The 18187-nt window shown below is 44.1% G+C and overlaps 2 protein-coding genes across 2 annotated transcripts in view; one reads left to right on the plus strand and one right to left on the minus strand.

Annotated features, from left to right (window-relative positions):
• Nucleotides 1–6474, plus strand: part of smarcad1a (SWI/SNF-related, matrix-associated actin-dependent regulator of chromatin, subfamily a, containing DEAD/H box 1 a) — a 29109-nt gene extending 22635 nt beyond the window's left edge. The window contains exons 16-23 of the mRNA XM_063195675.1: nucleotides 660–752; nucleotides 1331–1448; nucleotides 2605–2720; nucleotides 3861–4049; nucleotides 4176–4294; nucleotides 4694–4876; nucleotides 5998–6107; nucleotides 6310–6474. Of these exons, the coding sequence (XP_063051745.1) occupies nucleotides 660–752; nucleotides 1331–1448; nucleotides 2605–2720; nucleotides 3861–4049; nucleotides 4176–4294; nucleotides 4694–4876; nucleotides 5998–6107; nucleotides 6310–6371 (990 nt within the window). The 3' untranslated portion in view covers nucleotides 6372–6474. The remainder of the gene's footprint in view (nucleotides 1–659; nucleotides 753–1330; nucleotides 1449–2604; nucleotides 2721–3860; nucleotides 4050–4175; nucleotides 4295–4693; nucleotides 4877–5997; nucleotides 6108–6309) is intronic.
• Nucleotides 6475–7961: 1487 nt separating this feature from the next.
• On the minus strand, nucleotides 7962–17810 carry prf1.5 (perforin 1.5). The gene is made up of 5 exons (XM_063195674.1): nucleotides 17436–17810; nucleotides 16479–17034; nucleotides 10264–10466; nucleotides 9743–9879; nucleotides 7962–8954 (listed from the first exon to the last, which is right to left on the minus strand). The coding sequence occupies exons 2-5, from the start codon at nucleotides 16994–16996 to the stop codon at nucleotides 8271–8273; spliced, it is 1542 nt and encodes a 513-aa protein (XP_063051744.1). The 5' UTR covers nucleotides 16997–17034; nucleotides 17436–17810; the 3' UTR covers nucleotides 7962–8270.
• Nucleotides 17811–18187: the final 377 nt, after the last annotated feature.

Raw genomic sequence — 18187 nt, forward strand, 5'->3', positions numbered from 1 at the left:
AGCTCTCCTCCACTCGCTTCATTCCTCTCCTTACGGTCCGGTCAGAAATTAAGGCATAAAAGCCCAGACACAAATGATGTATACAAAAATGACAAATATCCGGAAACTTAACTACTGCTGTGGTCCTCCTGAATGGACCTCCTTGTGGAGAGGTCAAAAGGACAGTGATGTGACATTTTTCTCAGATGTCTTTATATGTGCCTCAATCTCTGTTCATCAGTTGGTTCTCTCCCCGTCTCCTCCCCTTGAGCGTTCAATCTTCCTGTTATTGTGTGTTTCTTATTCTCTGCCTTCACTTGCCTATGCTTATTGCTGCAGACGGGTAATAACTCATTTTTCTTCGTTTCATCTTCGTTTTCATCTTGTTCATTTCCTGTCAGGAGTATGCTGCTCACGTTGACTACCTTTATCTGTGTTTGTGTAGACCTCCTCTTTCATAATGTCTTTTTCCCATCTTTTTCTACCCCCCCTTCTTTGTGTGAGTGTGCACTCTTCTCCAGCATGATGCTTCATTATATTTCTTTTTCACCATCTTCTGTTCTTGTCTTCCCCTTTTGTGTGTGGGTCTGTGTATGTGCGCGTCTGTTTTTTCTGCAACCCCTCCTCTCCCCATTCATATTTAACAATATTTCCCTCTTAATTTCCTCTCTGTTGGGCAGAAATCAGATGAGGAGAGCAGCTACCTCAAGGACAGGATAGACCAGGCCAAGCTGATCATGAAGCCTTTCATCCTGCGCCGAGTCAAGACAGAGGTGAGCACCACTCTCTACTCCACTCCTCTCCTCTCTTCCTCTCCTCTCTTTCTCCTCTACTCCACTACTTTTCACCTCTTCCTCTCCTCTCTTTCTCATCTACTCCACTACTTTTCTCCTCTTCCTCTCCTCTCTTTCTCCTCTCTCACTCCTTTTCTCCACTCATCCTTCACTCCCTCTCCTCTTCACTCCTCTTCTCTCAGTCTTACTCTTCGACACTCTACTCAACTCCTCTTCTCCTCTTCCTCTCCTCGCTCACTCCTCCACTGTGTCACTCCACTCCTCTCCTCTTCCAACCTGTTTTCGCCTCCTCTCTCACTCCTCTAATCTCGTCTCTCCTCTCCACATCTTCTCTCATCTCTCGCTCCCCCTCCCCACACACACTGCTGCTTGTCTGTCTATCTTACTGTTATCTCTGTCTGCCAATTTGTCTGCCCCTTTCCATGTGTTTTTCTCTCTTTTTCTCAGTTTCTAGCCATTAGTGTTTTAGTTTTTTTCTGCTGCTTTTTTCTTCCTGCCCATGCCTGCTCATTGTGTCATGTAATGTAATGTAATGTTTCCCTCTTCCTGTTCCTCAGGTGCTAAAGGAGCTTCCTCCCAAGACAGACATGGTGGAGAGGTGCAGCATGTCTCCAAAGCAGAAGGAGCTCTACACGGCTCTCTTCAGCAAACTCAAACACACACCACCCGGAGAGAGTAAGTGTGCTGCGTGCGTGTGTGCCCGTGTGTGTCCGCTCGTGTGTGTATTGCACGCACGTGTGTGTGTGCATGTCGGTTAGTGTGTGCAGGCTCAAACACACATCAGCAAGAGAGTGAGTGAGTGTGTGCGTTTGTCTATGTGCCCAGCCTCAAACTCACAATGCCTGACAGAGTAAGTCCACTGGCAGTGCATGGGATCACTCAGTTCCAGAATGTACATTTCCAAGTGTGTGCACACATGCACGGTCTTCCATGTGTGATCATGTGTGCCAATTCAAGTAGGACCATTCAGAACATAGTACCATGAATTCGCTTAGGAATGAACATTTTTATGTGCATAGAAAATCATCATGTTTCATTTTATGTGTAACTACACGTGGGTCTTCTAACTAGTCATGCATGCCTATTTAAATAGGGAAAGCGTAGAAGAGCTTGGTCACTGTTCTACCTTCAGCCCCATTTGGTACCGTGCTGCACACTAATGTATGCAAGCTCCAATCCACCACCCCTGGAGAGGAGACGGTATATTTAACTACGTAATATATTTATGATTGGATAATTCTGTCTGTGTGTGTCCACAGTTCAAATTTGAGAGTGTATTTGTACTCGTGCGTCTGGCAGGCTGGTATCTAAGTTGATAAGAGTCACACGTGTGTCTGAGTCATGAATGTACATTCCAGATTCTGAGTGTGTGCTCACTGCCCCTTACTTACCAAAACAATTCTCTTGACCGTCTGCTGACCCTCGCCTCTGTGTGTGTTTCCTCTGCTGTGTTTCCTCTGCTGTGTTTCCTCTGCTGTGTTTCCTCTGCTGTGTGGCTGTTTGTAGCCTCACTGCTGTGTGTTTGCACGTGTTTCCTTTGTGTTTATGTATGTCTGGCTGTGTGTTTCCTCTCTGCTGTGTGTGTGTGTGTGTGGTGTCTGTGTGTGTACCCGTGTGTGTGCTTGCTTTGTGTTTATGTCTGTGTGTCTCTCCTATCTGCCACGTGTGAATGCCCGTGTGTCAGTCCTCTCTGCTGTGTGTGTCCGTGTGTGTCCGTGTCCTTGTCCGTGTGTCCTTCCTCTCTGGTGTGTCCCTCCATCCGTCCCCTGTGTGTTGTCTTTGTGTGTACCCATGTGAGTGTGTGTGTTCATTTTGCTCTCTGTGTGCTCAGGGCGGGAGCTGTGCAACGTGATGATGCAGCTGCGTAAGATGGCCAACCACCCGCTGCTGCACCGCCAGTACTACACCACAGACAAGCTCAGGGTCATGAGCAAAGCCATGCTCTCGGTTAGTCACACACCGCACACAGGCAAACCCATTGACTCAAGAAACCACCATACAGTACATGACCGCTATGCAGTGCATGACGTCCACCATTGTCACTTCAGGTTTGGCTGACAGAGTTGAAAACTGGCCAAACAAATGAAGAGTTTCAGTGCAAAACAACTTATTCACCATCAGTTTGTAGAGTATGGCGTGCTCTTATCCAGATTGTTTGTTGGCTTCTTGGGTTTGGGTGCTCTTTAGTCCAAGGTATAGTACTTCCAGGATCAAAAAATGAGAATGAATTGGAATTCATTCTCATTTTTTGATCCTGGAACTTATTCACAATTTTTGACTTTTGCATTTTATTGCTGGAAATGACTGTTCAGACATCCTATGATCTATGTGTGACATCTTGCCATTCGAATATTCCGAGAACATACTTTTAAAACCTATATAAAATGCATTTTGCAATGGACTGCCCAATACAAAAATGCAACAATGCTCTTAAAATCTATGCAAGTTGGGGGGATGTGTATCATGACATGCTGCTGTGCCATTGTTACACAGTGCAGTGCAGAGAGATGTTGCCAGTTTCCTAAATAGCCCTGTGGGGTTAAGTCTGGTCAACTGCTGTCATCTAAGCAGCTATCAAACCTCGCTATGAGATGCCGCTGTCTGATTAGGAGAAATACAGTAGGCGAGGGGAGGTAGGGGAAACTGGCTACCAGCCACTTGCCAATGTTAGTCAGCAGCACTTCCATTTTCGTTCTTTTTAAGTTTGACGGATAATTGCAATGGCGGCATAGTTACTGCCTGAAAATGAAAGGCCCAAGATGTCACATTATGGGGCAGTAGTTTTAACACTGACGTTTTGAGCCTGACTTCTTCAGACATCAATTACATTCTCTCAAAGTTTATTTGATGATCCGCCATCAGTCAGCTGACGTTGCATTTTGTGGTCCCTCAATGTGTTGCTCTGATCTTGTTATGCTTGCACACTTGTTATGCTGCACTTTGTTCTTCATTACGTGTATACTGCTTTACTCTGTATTCACCTCACACTCTGAACTTGCTTTGTATGTCCTCTTTGTTAAAAAGCACCTGCTAGATGTCATGTAATGCAACATGATGATGATAAAAGTTATTTTGTTGTTGTTCCAGGAGCCGACCCACTTCGATGCAGACCCGGTTCTGATCCAAGAGGACATGGAGGTGATGTCAGACTTCGAGCTGCATAACTTGTGTCTGCAGTACCCGGCCATTCGCAGTCACCAGCTCGCCACCGATCTGCTGTTGGACTCAGGGAAATTCCACCTGCTCACGCGCCTGCTCGCCTCCCACAAGGAAAACGTAATGTTGCATTTAATGCTGCTTTTTATGCTTTTCCCCCCCAGATTTAACCACACTATGAAAATTTCTCATTTTATCTTCATTAATCGTAATATCTTACTTAATAAAGAATTGTTGTGTCCACAGGGAGACAGAGTGGTGTTCTTCAGCCAGTTCGTCATGATGCTGGACATCGTGGAGGTTCTGCTAAAGCACCTGGACCACCGCTACATTCGCCTGGACGGCTCTACACCCATCTCAGACAGGTCAGTGGTGTTAGTCATCACAGACATCACACATTCACACAGAAACACACACTTAAGATTACCACGATTACGTTTCTCAAAAGCATCATTGCTGGCCAGTCAGCAACTCGGGCGGTTTCCAGTTGGTAATTGCATTACCAACAACAAAGAAGCTAACGTACGGTAGTTAGCCACAAAACTTGAGAAACCTAGCGTTGAACTGAAACAAGGTATAGAAGAGTAGGGTAAATTTCAAAATTCACTAGCCATAATTAATTAACAATGATGAAAGGCTTCAGGGAAGTAAACCCCCATACTGAAAATAATTACACTTCCTCTCACTCATATACTACGCGTTGTGTGTGTGAACGCACCCACACAAACACCCTGAATTTGATCCTCTTCTTGTTTCCATTTCAGGATTGGCCTCATCGACGACTTCAACAACAACCCTGAGGTGTTTGTGTTCCTGCTGTCGACTAAGGCGGGGGGCCAGGGAATCAACCTGACCTCCGCCAACGTGGTCATCCTGCACGACATCGACTGCAACCCCTACAACGACAAGCAGGCCGAGGGACGCTGCCACCGCATGGGACAGACCAGGTATTACACAAAGATTTTCAATAAGCTATCCAGATAAATGATTCCACTTGTCCTGTCAACAGTGCAACAAAGTGGGATCAAACCCGGTCTCCCAAATGAGCATCACTTTCCATTGAACTCCATTTAGTCTCCTTTTTTCCTATTTACTGGCTTTTATTATATATCTATCAATCTACCTGCTGCTTTACATTACATTGGAATGTACAGAGTAATTGGCACTTATGTCAATTGTATTCAATATGATAAAGCAGGCTACGCATCACCAATGATTCCAGGAGAATTCCTCACAGTGAACAGCCTCCTCCTTATCAATCTGTCTCCTCCTTATCGTCTCTGCTTAAGCCATGAGGATAGGTGACGACAGGGATAGTCAAAGAAACTGTGAATGCAGAAGACTGCATGCCGTTTTCCTCTGTTTCTGGCTGCATGGGAATATAACCAAAGATTCTAGAGTGGGCGAGGTGCCACTGACCAGAAATGAAATTGACAAGGAAAAAGTGGAAGCTGCTGTTCTGTGTGGGCGCCATTTTTATTAAGTCGATTGTAGATGTTGTGCTACGCAGGATCTTTGGTAGTAGCACAAAGCAAGCAAGTCAGCAACGCTGAAGAAAAACTACGATCAAACTTTTGGAAAGCACATTATGGCAGAATTTTTGTGAGCATATCGGTGAGCATATCGGTGAACATCCCTGCCACTTGGTGAGTTTTCATGTCTTTGTAAATGAAAGTTGAATGTGCTTTGAAGTGATGATGTTCCTGTGCACTAATGTAGCGTTGTAAAGGTGTGGTGAGATGTTACCAGATTAACCAAAAGTGTTTCATTTCATCTGGTACAAATCGAGATCAGTCAGCATTACATGGTTAGGCAGCATGCAGAACTTTATTGGTTTTCACTCCTTTAGTTCTTCAGAGTAACTAATGTTCCTTACACTTATCCTTCAGCTATATTTGCAGTTTAAAGCGAACTCCATCCAAAAACTGCTATTGAATTTCTTGATGTTCTGCAGTTAATTTAGATCCACTCTATTTGCTTCCCCCCTCTCTCTCTCTCTCTCTCTCTCTCTCTCTCTCTCTCTCTCTCTCTCTCTCTCTCTCTCTCTCTCTCTCTCTCTCTCTCTCAGGCCTGTGAAGGTCATTAAGATAGTCTGTAAGGACTCCATTGAAGACAACATGTTGCGAGTGGGCCAGGAGAAGTTGAAACTTGAAGAGTGCATGACTGCTTCAGACACAGGTGAGCATTGTAACTACACAGGAGATTTTTCCTCCTCCGTTACATTGGACATCTTCGAGTGGATAAAGAAAGCAGTATATCTACTATGCCAAGCAAAGTATTAATATGTTAATTTCATTTCTCCAGTTAGTGCCGTGCATGATCATAACTTTCCAATGAACTGAACTTTGATTCCCTCTCTCTCTCTCTCCCTCTCTCTCAGCGGATGAGAACTCCATGTCAGAAGATATGGCTATGCTTCTAAAAGTCTCGTTGGGACTTTGAGACCAACGATTGTATTACCTCAGAAATTAGGACTTTTTTTGTTTTTACTTTTTGTACTTGTCAATAGTTTTGTTTACATAAATAAATTTAACTTGAATTCTAATAGTTGTCACTTGTGTGTTGCATTTGTATTGTTTAGTAATGTTCGACATTCATTCCACCACGCTTCCCCCTCTAAATACCAGGCTTCTGTGTCATATCAAAGAATATTGCATTCCATTGGCGCCGGCTTAAATGAAAGACAGCAATTGTTTGTGGTTTCAAGTTTGATGCAATCCTTCCTCTTTGCCTTGGGCTTGCTTTAGTTTAGGAGAAATTGTCATCAGCTTCGGCTCTGTCACATGCCTTCAGACACAACCATGTTATGATGCTAGTAAGGTTAGGTTGAATAGACCAGCTAGGCCCTGTGGCATGGAAAATACACAGAACAATAGATTCCAGACACAAGAGTATAATAAATCGAATATTTTAGGTTGAAGTGAAAAATGTCCTGGAAGTTTTGGGGACCAATGAGTCCCTGCGACTTAGCAGACTCACCAAACCATTGGGTGATTGACTGACACAGGAAATTGGAGCACATTAACAACCCTAATGATTTAGGCATTATTAAAACGGTTTGTCAAACATAAGATGGTACAAAGGGAAGTTTAAATCTCCCTAATGTACCTTTCCTAGGTGCACTGGTGCCTTAATTAATATTAACTTGACACGCAACTTTCCCTCTGCATGAGACCGCTAAACAGTAAGACCAATCATGGTAAATACCAGCAAAAAAAATGTTTTAAGGTCTATTTTCATGTCTATTTTCTCTTTGGCTCCCAACTGGATCAAACCACTGCCGACCATAGGAAAGTTATCAAGTCTGTCTTAATGAAGTATGCCACCCCATGTCACACTAGTGAATCTGTATGCAGGAGGAGACTGACCTACATAACTGATTATGCACGGTTGGGCATAACCACGGGGTCTGTAGTGTGCCAATTACATTATACCACAACCATCCTCCCATCTTTAATGTAAGGCATGTTCTGGAATAAGAATAACAAGCATTCCATAGATGGCATACAATGTAATTTTCCACAAAAAGTCATGGAAGAACCACTTGGTCCCAGGAGATGACTACAGTGTTTGGAGAGAAGTACTATGATGTGTGATCAGTCCATTCTCAGATTTTCTTTTTGGGGAATCTATTACCAGATACAAGGCGCTCTCAACTCTAACACCAGGGGCTGTGTTAGGTGATTTGGTTTTCTTGTAGGTGTGTGTAGAGGGCTGGTGTTTATGGGGGTTTACAGCTCTCTGCAAACTTATTTTGCTTACATAAGCGTCTCTGGAAATAGTCTCAGCAGAGCAATCATTACTCAGCAATTACATCCCCCCCCCCCCCCCCCCCCACCACACCCACACACACACACACACACACACACACACACACACACACACACACACACACACACACACACACACTCCCCGCCTCTCTTCTCATAGGCACATGACTGGACCTGTTTATGACGCCAGTTTCCTTTTTCTGGCCTTTCCCCCAAATGTATATTTGCCCTCGGGACTGCAAATAAGAAATGGAGCAATGGGGAGATTTGTAAAGAGGACAACCATTTATTTGCACAACCTATTTAAACAATGTAACCCACAAAAAAATACAACCATGCAAATACCGGTATATAACATTTACTTAAATGTAAAAAATAGTCACAAAATATCCTCCTGCATCAACATGGTGGTTTGATTCTCTGACAGGAGGAACAACGTATAAAAAAAGCACAGAGAAATGATTTTCCAATTATAAGACAATGTAAACGGATAATTTATCTAAAACAGTGACTTAAGCCCATCTACAGCAGTTTTCTATGACAGTCACCAATAGTGGAGCACCTGACACGGTTACCGTTTAGGTGAGTACTTCTCACATCTGTGCCCTGTCAGATGTGCATCGCACATGACTGCGTAGGAGAAGTACAACACCCCTTTGCTCAGCTTGCATCCTTGATAATGGATGCCGCGTTCCGGAATCAGAATGCACCTGCCCGGCATATCATTGTACATCACGTCGATATCCCACACCTCTATGATCAGCTGGTTGCCCACCTCGATCTCCCCAAAGTTGTAAGTGACGTTCCACGACGGGTTGTTGTCGTCCATCACTACATCCGTCTCTCTGTACTTCTCGTTGTACCAGATCTTGACAAACGCATCAGTCTTTGTGAACGTGTCGGCCTTCAAGCCTGAAGCTCGCTGGATCTCCACGATCAGTTTCCCACGGGCGGACCTCAGCGGGCAGCAGTGGTGGTCCAGGTTCTCTGATGGAGCGCACTGGCTCTCCCTCTGGCGGTTCTCTGGAACCATGTTCTCCCCAACATACTCGGACACTGCGCTTTTGAGGTTTCCGCGTATCTCTGGATCATCCACTAGGTGGTGGAGCGGGTAGATGGCGTAGGAGACGACGTCAGGGGTCTGCGTCAGGCTGTTCATCCAGCTGGTGTAGGCCTCGTTGGGGCTCTCCTGGAACAGCACGTCAGGGAAGTACTTCTCACCACCCAGCACCTCAATCTTGTGTGTCATGAAGCCCTGGAAATGATGAAAACAAACACGGATGGCAACCCTTTTCAAACTCGCCAAATACAGATGTGTGTGTGTGTGTGTGTGGATGCATGCGCACAGGCTGGTATTCCGTGTAGACGACCCAAAACACTGATTGGACAAACACAGAGACTCCGACAGACTCCGACACAGACAGACAGGGTCATTGCAATACCTAGCCCAATCCCCTTACAGGGCACCATGTATTCATAATAACTTTGTGGAGGTTTGTATGTATACAGGACAAGAAGTCATACAAATGGACAGTTTGGCAAGAGCACATCATCAGTCAGGTGGAACTTCCCAGATCTTGTTGATGGCAGTGTGGAACAAATAGAATGCTATTTGTTGCAATACAATTGCAGGAAGAGTCTGCTGGTGCTCATGCAAATGTTTCCCTTTTGCCTTGCATCATGACGCAAAAGGCCAGGTGGCCTAGACCTATTTTTTCCATAAACGTAATCATTATTGCAACTGTCACAGTGGCGGCCTTTTAGGTCACGATGCATGATTCATTTGTAGTTCACCGACAGTGGGCACAGCTTGTGGAACTGTACTTCCATACTTAATTAGTGCCACCAATTTTCTGTATTTTCCGTCAAGAAAGCCCTCTCGATATCCATGCTCTTTGCTTATACTTGACTTTACTTGATAGAAGCCCATGCTCATATTAAATGGATGTGTATTCCACTTGGTAAAAGCCATGTTCATATTAACAGGACGTGTACTACACCTGGTAGAAGCCCATGCTCATATTAATTGGACTTGTACTCTACCTGGTAGAAGCCCATGCTCATGTTGTCCTTCAGGATGTCTTCGCACTTCCTGGAGAGTGATGCGTTGGCAGGCAGGAAGCCCAGGGCCATCTTCAGCTCCAGGTTCAGGCAGTTCTTTATTTCTGTCTCTGTGAAACCTTGGTTGAAAAGAAATCAATAGGATAGAGTTACCTGGCAAGCCAGACTATAAAATTACATTACAGTATACTTAGCTGCCGATTTCACCCAAAGCGGCTTACAGATAATGTGGAAAGTTTAGTCTGGCATCACATCATTACCAAAGCTGTACTTGGTTTTGAAACCTACACTTTTATTTGCACGGCATAGGCCAGTTCAGTCATGTCTTCACCTTACTCAGCCTTCCCGTTTGTGAGTTTTTCCCAAAGACAAACTCGGCAGGCAAAAATATTTCCTGCCACTCGGTGAGTAAAGAGAGAGCAAGAGTAGAAAGCTTATGTAAATTTACATCGCACACAAACATAAAAAAAACATTATGTTTTTGATCATAGTGTGTGTCAAACCTTTCAGTGTTGCCAGGCAGGTGCGGAAGGCGGTGACTCTCCTGACGCGGCCGCCCAGGTGCACGTGTCGAATGTAGTGTGTGCCGTAGGTGTCTATGGTCCGTCGGTACACGGCTTTGGTCTGGTCGTCGTACTGCTTGGGCAGCTTCTTCAGGTGCTTGCTGAACTCACTGCTCAGCTCTGGGTGATCTGTCACCCTGTAACTGCAGACAGCAGAAAACATTACATTTTACATAACATTGAATTTAGCTGACGCTTTTATCCAAGGTGACTCACAGTTATTTTAAGTATAGGGTATTGGTTACTGTCCCTGGTGCAGCGTGGGGTTATGTGCTCAAGGGCGCTTCACCCATAGAGTTAGATAGAAAGTGGAAGGGTGGGATTTGTACCTGCAGCCCTCTGATTTATCTCCCATCACTTTAACCACTTGGCCAAGGCTGTCCCAAGAAAACAAGTAGTTAGAGATAGCAACCTGGCCCCAAAACATTTCGGGCAGATGGACAGAGAAAGAAAGTCATGGCAATAACTGACCCAACCCTCTCTGTGGGGCTAGGTAAGAAACACACAATGGTGTTGCCCACAGTTTGGATTGTGGTTAAGTGGATCATGTGTGCCCCTTGAATTAAAAATCCTCGTTACGGGCCCTCCTTAGGTGACAGAGTCCCCACCACCCACACTATAACACTCCTGGTTGGATGAGGTTGATGAATGGATCAAGGGACTTGTATTGATCCTGAGCTGAGAATTTCCAGTAATGCCTACTATTGTATTCCTTACTGAAACCATACTAGAGTGAAATGATGGTAAACTCCTCCTGTTTCCAGCTTAGGCCTAAGAAAATTAAAAGTTTGGTTCCGGTTGGTTGTCAGCTTTGGGTTTTTTTTTTTTCATTTTTTTTTTTTTCAATTTTTTTTTAATGTCCGACACCCCCAAACCCCCACATGTGCCAGATTTCGTCATACACGTTGTTGGAACAATGCCAAGGTGGAGTGAGACCTGCTAAAGCTACAATGAAATAGCCTACAATAAGCATTAATGAGCCAATTATACTGACCGTCGCCGAAATGAGGATATGATGCGTAATAGCCTACCGTTTCTGGCAAAACGTGTCCAGCTGTCAGTTGCCTGACACTGCTATTTTAACTCCTGTAGGCCTATGCCTATGTCCCGTTTACTTTTTTGATTCCTTTCCATCATCCGTTGTAGACCATATTTTCATTGGGATGAAGGTTCTGGCTTGCAAACATTCTATTTACTCACTTTTTTGTTTAACGCGAGGATGTTGACACCTGAGGCGATATGAATGTTTTAATGGCGGGTGATTGAGGGGGAACATCGTCATTGTCATTGAATCATCATTGTAGGAAACTAGTAGTCCTAGGTCTTCATCGAACAGTCGTAATTGTGGCGACATCATCGTTCATTTCTATTTCATTATTTGGAGGAGGTACGGAGAGTCAGACAGTGACAGGCGCCCTGCTCCTGTGCAATGGTGGAGGGACAAGCAGAGAGAGAGAGAGAGAGAAAATAATGGGCGCAGGCCAACGGACTTCTTGGTTAGCCAAGCCTTGAGGTAAATGAAAGAATGAAGGAAAACTTCGGCAAAGCATTTCCCTTCTCTCATATTAACTTATATTACAAGGTATTGATACAGTGCTACTTTAGTATTGTTATAACGAGTTATGCATCTCGTCGAACATGCAGTGCGCGACTGAATGGAAGCCCTTTTCTAACACGAGGAGACAATATCAATACATTCGAAAATCGTGGATACTCGTAATGTTGTCTGTGTGTTGCATTTCGAGGCGGGTGGTCAGGCTGTGTCAGTGTCGGGTGAGGTAAGGCTACTGACTTATTATTTGACAGGCATTTTCGCCAGGTTCCCAAACTATCCTACATCGTAGGCTATTAGTCTGCAAGAACTATGAGGCAAGTTGTTTAAAACTTACGAGCTACAACTAGCTGGGTCTCTTAGCGTCCAAAAAGGGCCTAATCGTTATGCGCTGGATAGAAGCACCAAAATCGGTGTAGACCTTCCTTAGGGTGTTCCCCATCATTTCAGAAGGGGTGCCCCAAATTTCAATGTCATTAAGGTCATTTTTATGGGGTAAATCCAAGATGGCTGCCCAAAACCAGCCAATAGTAGTAAAATGCTGTACTGCCTGGACATAATGGTGTTATGGGCCAATCCACCTATTTGTGTGCGATGTATACAAACTGAACTTTGAAAATATGTACAAAACTTACCATAAAAACAATGTTATATATGTCTTATTTAGATTCAAAAACAGGAAAATCATAAAAACCATGGTCAGAATGAGATCACTCTACAATTGAGAGCTCATTTCTGGGCATTTAGCTATTGAACCAACATTCATTAAGAGTTTTAAAAATTTGCAGTGGATCATATCTATAACATCCAAAAAGAAAATTGTGGTTAAAAAAATTTAGGGGAGAAGAGATAAACCCTTGAACTGGGCCACACATAACTGTCCCAATGTTAGCATGCTAGCATTAGCAGGTTCAGACACTCAGTCTGCTCTTCAGATAAAGATGGCAAACAATAATTTTAATCCCACTTACACATGCGCGCACACACAAACTACTACTACTTCCTTAGGACCCCCTCAATGATTTAACCCTAGGAGTCCAACTGAAATGTATTCATATCAATCAAGTCAATAATACATGTACATATCAAGTGTCAGTGACAGCTGTCAAATGACAAATGTATGCTGATTAATGTTCAGATATGTATATCGCAGTCCTAAGTGTACAATGGCGTGATAAGGGCATTTATGCTCAGGAAATTATGAATAATCAATATGCAATACACCATCCATACAGTATATTGACAGATACTTTGTTTTAAAAGAGCAAAATGGTCATGTTGCGGACAGATTTTAGTTTGGGAATGTGCTTTGCACGTTGGGGTGGTGACGTGCTTAGATTGGGTCACGTGGTGATTTAGATTTTGTATATCACCTGGTGTTGGGGATATGGCAGCCAAGTTGTAGATTGAGTGGGTATCTGGGGAGTGCTCACCTTTTGTTGACCGCACTTTAAATGCATAGAACCGCTCCTTGACCACGCTACACCCCTTGTTTTTATGCTCAAGAACCGCTCCTTGACCACGCTACTCCGTGCACACTTTGAGCTTAAATTGCACAGCGCATTAGCACTTTTCCTGCGAGTTTGCACACCTGGCTTCTTTACTTCAAATGTCCGGATTTTAACTGTCATGAATGGAACACTGAACCTTCAACCCACGAAGATAAGTAAATAAAGCAAAAGAAAACGTGGAAGATCTTGAAAGCTTCTTTGCATTAATAGCGTGTCGGGCAAATACTTCTCCCCAGTATAGCTGCTCGGCGGCAACAATGTTTGTTGGATCAGCCGCCACTTCAGGTCACATGTCTGTTTTTCCATCTACTTTTGGCTTTAATCTAGATGACATGTTGGCTACCTAACCACTTAATTTATTGTTTGCTCGTTATTTTTTATTTGTGGGTGTGGTCCTTTGTTTAAAACATGTCTGCCTGCCTTCCCTCTCTCACATAGGCTACTAAAATAGTCTTTCAAAAACTTAAAACAACAGCATGTGGAAATCCTATTGGCTTTGGAGGGCTAACGTCTATAAGACTATACTGTACTCTACTGTATTGCACTGCACTGTACTCTACTATACTGTACTGTACTGTACTGTACTGTACTGTAATGTGATATACCGTACTGTACTCTACTGCACCGTGCAGTATGCTACTGTACTGTACTGTACTGTACTAGACTGCACCGTACTGTATGCTACTGTACTTAACTAGACTCCACCGTACTTTATGCTACTGTACTGTACTTTACTTTACTGTACTGCATCGTACTGTATGCTACTGTACTGTACTGCACCGTACTGTATGCTACTGTGCTGTACTGTACTGTACTATACTGCACCGTACTGTATGCTACTGTACTATACTGCACCGTACTGTATGCTACTGTACTGTACTGTACTATACTCTACTGTACTTTATTATACTGCACCATTCTGTATGCTACTGTACTGTACTGCACCCCACTGCACTGCACTGTACTGTACAGTACAACTATAGAACTGAAACATGTAGAGCGGTGGTGCTCAAACTGTGGTACGCGTACCACTGGTGGTACTTGAGACATCTCTGGTGGTACTTGGAATGCCATTATGAACCTCTCCTGTACTGACTGGCAAAAGTGAATATGGAAGGCCTTTACTGCGATATTCTAATGTTGGTTGTCAAGGTGGTACTCGGAGAGCTCAATATTTTCTCAGGGGGTACTTCACACAAAAGGTTTGAGAACCACTGATGTAGAGCATTCTGAGGACATGTACAATATTATGCAAAAAGGTGTAGTGGGAATGAGTTATGTTACTGTTACCACTCAAAATCTTGAAGGTTAAAAAAAGTCTTGTGGCATTTTGTTTGGGGGGGCGGGGTATGATCGACTATTCTTCCGCCCAGACTATTTATGTGCCTTGCATATCAAGAAAATGAGTCCAGGTAATGATTTACTTTCATAGTATATACCATATGAGAAGTGTTGCTCTATATAGATATTTCTCCTATGGGTAAGGGTGGCAAAAGACCTACAGTACATGTTGTCCATCAGCTGTCAGTTTTGATAGCAGTTTAAGTACTCAATGATTACTGAGCTAACTAATACAACTTTTGACACAAGTACTAGGTGAGGACTTGTCTGCAAATAAACATTTTTTTTTTAATCTCTGTCTTCTTACTCAACATACACTAAGAAATCATTCCCATTTAATTTGAACTGAAGCCATACTGTGGCCTACATGTAGGCCTATATTGAGTAATCTGTAATGCCATTCTAAAGATGACTGAAATGCTCTCACAATATGCACTTGTAGAAATATAGAATTAGGTGATCTTATGGGGTTCTTCATACATATGGAAAGGTCCTGTCCTTTACCCTCTCTCATACAAATAAAATGCGTATATCTATTATGGAAATTAGAGGATGGAGAACCTGCTACCTAGGGCATCTTGCACTGACACTATCCCATTCAAATCGAGCATTAGCAGCAGTCTATTCTCACCATAGTTTTAGTGTTGGCAATGCTCATTTTAATTCAGACCAAGAATCAGCTAAGTATAATGTCATGTAATAACAATGTAATGCGTTACCAACATGACATATTGTATATGACATGGTAGACATTTTTTTTCAAGGGGCACCCCTTCTAGGATGTCTTCAAATCAGTCAAGGAACACGTGTACCGAATTATATGCTTCTATCCAGCGCGTAACGATTTCTCGGCTTAGAGCCCCTACTAAACGACAACCAATTAGCATGTTGTAGCATAATAATTAGCCTACACCGAGTAGGTGCGCAACTCTGCAGTGACATTTGGGGTTTTCTAATATCAAGCCGGCGGCCCTTATGGCGCGCGCGTGTGTGTTACTCCTATGTGGATAGTCATGCGATGCAAATTCAGTAACTTGCAGGCAGGTAGAAAGTGAGAGATGGCGAGTTATGGGAATGAATAAACGTGTTGTGTCTTGTCTATATGAACACCCGTCCACACGACATCGATATATTTTTTGAGGATTCCAAAAACTCAAAAAAAAAGTTTTGGGTCGCACAAAAAATGATAGGGTCGGTCGGCAACCGGAACCAAAACAATATTTTTTCTAGGCCTTATCTCATTCCAGCAGCCCCTGCAAAGGGCCTTCTTCCATTAGAAACAGTGAGGTTCAATTGCCAGCCAGCTATTGTGCACTACAATCGCAGTCAACCAGGACTCTTGAAGCCCCATGTCCCAATGGAGATAAGGACCTCTTTTGAAAGCACTATTATTTTGAGCACAAGTGACAAAGGGACGTTGCTATTTGCTTTACAAAAGAACCTTATATGATACATACAGGGTCATAATCTACATTTTACTATTTCATCCACTAAGGAATTCAGCTCCAACATAATTGTAGAACTACTTGAACATGACCACGATTTCATAAAAGTCTTTGACCTTTCTTGGGATTAGTTCCAGTATGATCGTCAGTTGCTTGCATCTAAATTGTTATTGACTGGCTTAACCTGATTGAATTAGAATCTTCACACTTGTACAGCGGACCATTAAATGCTTGAACTGGATAACACAAACTTGCATGATCATACCCATTTGATGCACCACCCACATTTGCCATGCACTTGCTTACCTGTAGTATGTGCATGTGATTTCATGCATGGCAAAAGTGGCCTTGTCCACGTTGTGCTGAGTCCTGGCGAACCTGGCGATGTCCGAGTGGCTGCCCCCGATGAGTATCTTGCCATAGGTGTCCAGGTTCAGGTCCATGCCCCAGTTGTTATTGATGAGGGCGGAGGAGCTCTTCACGAGGGAGTCGACCGTGTGGTGGAGCGCACTGGACAGCTGCTTGCTACACCGGCTAAACGGCCTCCAGTCCAGCACCATGGCGGGAAGCTTCTGCAACTGGCCTCCTTGGAAGCGGTTCTCGCACACCGTGCAGCTGCCGTTACGGTTGTCGTTTGGGTGCGTGGCCTTGACGTTGATCAGGTAGGCGCCCTTGCGACGCATCTTGACCACATCAAAGCCCTCCCCGGCGAGGTTGTAGCCGGGTACGAAAGGCGCTTTCTCGCACTCTGTGGGAGTGCCACTCCGGCATGCTGTGGTGCAGCCCAGAAGGGAGAGGAGGCAGAGCACGGTGAGCTGCAACATGCTGTATTTTAGTGGGGCTATTGTTGGTACTGGCGAACCTAAGCAAGAGAACAGGATAGATATTCAGGTAAGAGGACTTAATGAACAGTTTCTTTTACAGAATGACCAACCCAGTAGGGCTAGTACCAGCTTGTGGTTGTCTTTCATTAGTTTTATCGACTTTCCCTCAAAACATGTCTGTCACCTTGACATTGTCAGTGACGTTAAGTTCTGGCTGAAGAACAGAATTTACCCCCACCCCCAGCCCATCCAACAATAACGTGCAAGCTTTTCTTTTAGAAATCATCTGTTTACAATGTTCCCTCAAATCTGAACAGCCTACTAGGCCTATAACATGTACACATCTGTACAAAATAGCATGCATGCTATATTCAAGTCACTGCAGAGGAATACGAAGTTGATGATGTGAATTGAAATTGGTGACAGTGGAATGTCCTACCTTAAAACTGGACACCAGTTTCTCAGCTCCTCCGAAGTCAATGGCACAACCCAGCTCACTCCAAGACCAAGTGGCAAGTTTCAATTCCAAGACACACAAAGACAATCTTGTATTCCCCTCACATTCATTTCCTTTCTTCCCGAAATTGTCAAAGTCCCCCTGCTCTCCGTTTTCAGAACAAGCCCTTGTGTTCAGAGCTATGGAATCCCTTGTGTTTGAGACAAGAGAGAGGCAGCCGGGGCAGGGCAGGGCAGAGCTGAGCCCAGAGCAGCCGAGTGTAGAGCAGTGTAGGGAGTTTCCCTTTAGCCAGGCCCCCTTTCCCTGTGCTGCGGTCAGGCTGCGCTCTTCAATCTAGCCAGCGAAGGCGGGTTTGTTTTGATGAATCCCTGGACCGGACGGCTGGCTGGCCTCAGCCCCAGCTGTGCTGTGGGGGAGGTTCTCATGGGAGCACGTGTTGTGTGTGTGTGTGTGGGAGTGTGTCTTGTGCCCTGTGTGTGTGTGGGATTGGGGGGGGGGCGGTGTAGGCATGTGTGTTTAGCTAAATATGACTAAGCTGAGAGGGAGGGATAAAAACACTATCATTGTCAACATATCCCTTAATCCCTACTGTCTGCACAAGACTGAACCTCGCTCTACATATCTGCCCGTGCTGTTACCCCTAACAGGCATTAATGTAGATGCAGCAGATTTGTGCCGGGAAATCTATTACCCTACCCTCGACTATTTTCATTTGTAGGTCAGTCATATCGTGC

Source organism: Engraulis encrasicolus, chromosome 3, assembly GCF_034702125.1.
Source record: "Engraulis encrasicolus isolate BLACKSEA-1 chromosome 3, IST_EnEncr_1.0, whole genome shotgun sequence".
Taxonomy (NCBI): domain Eukaryota; kingdom Metazoa; phylum Chordata; class Actinopteri; order Clupeiformes; family Engraulidae; genus Engraulis; species Engraulis encrasicolus.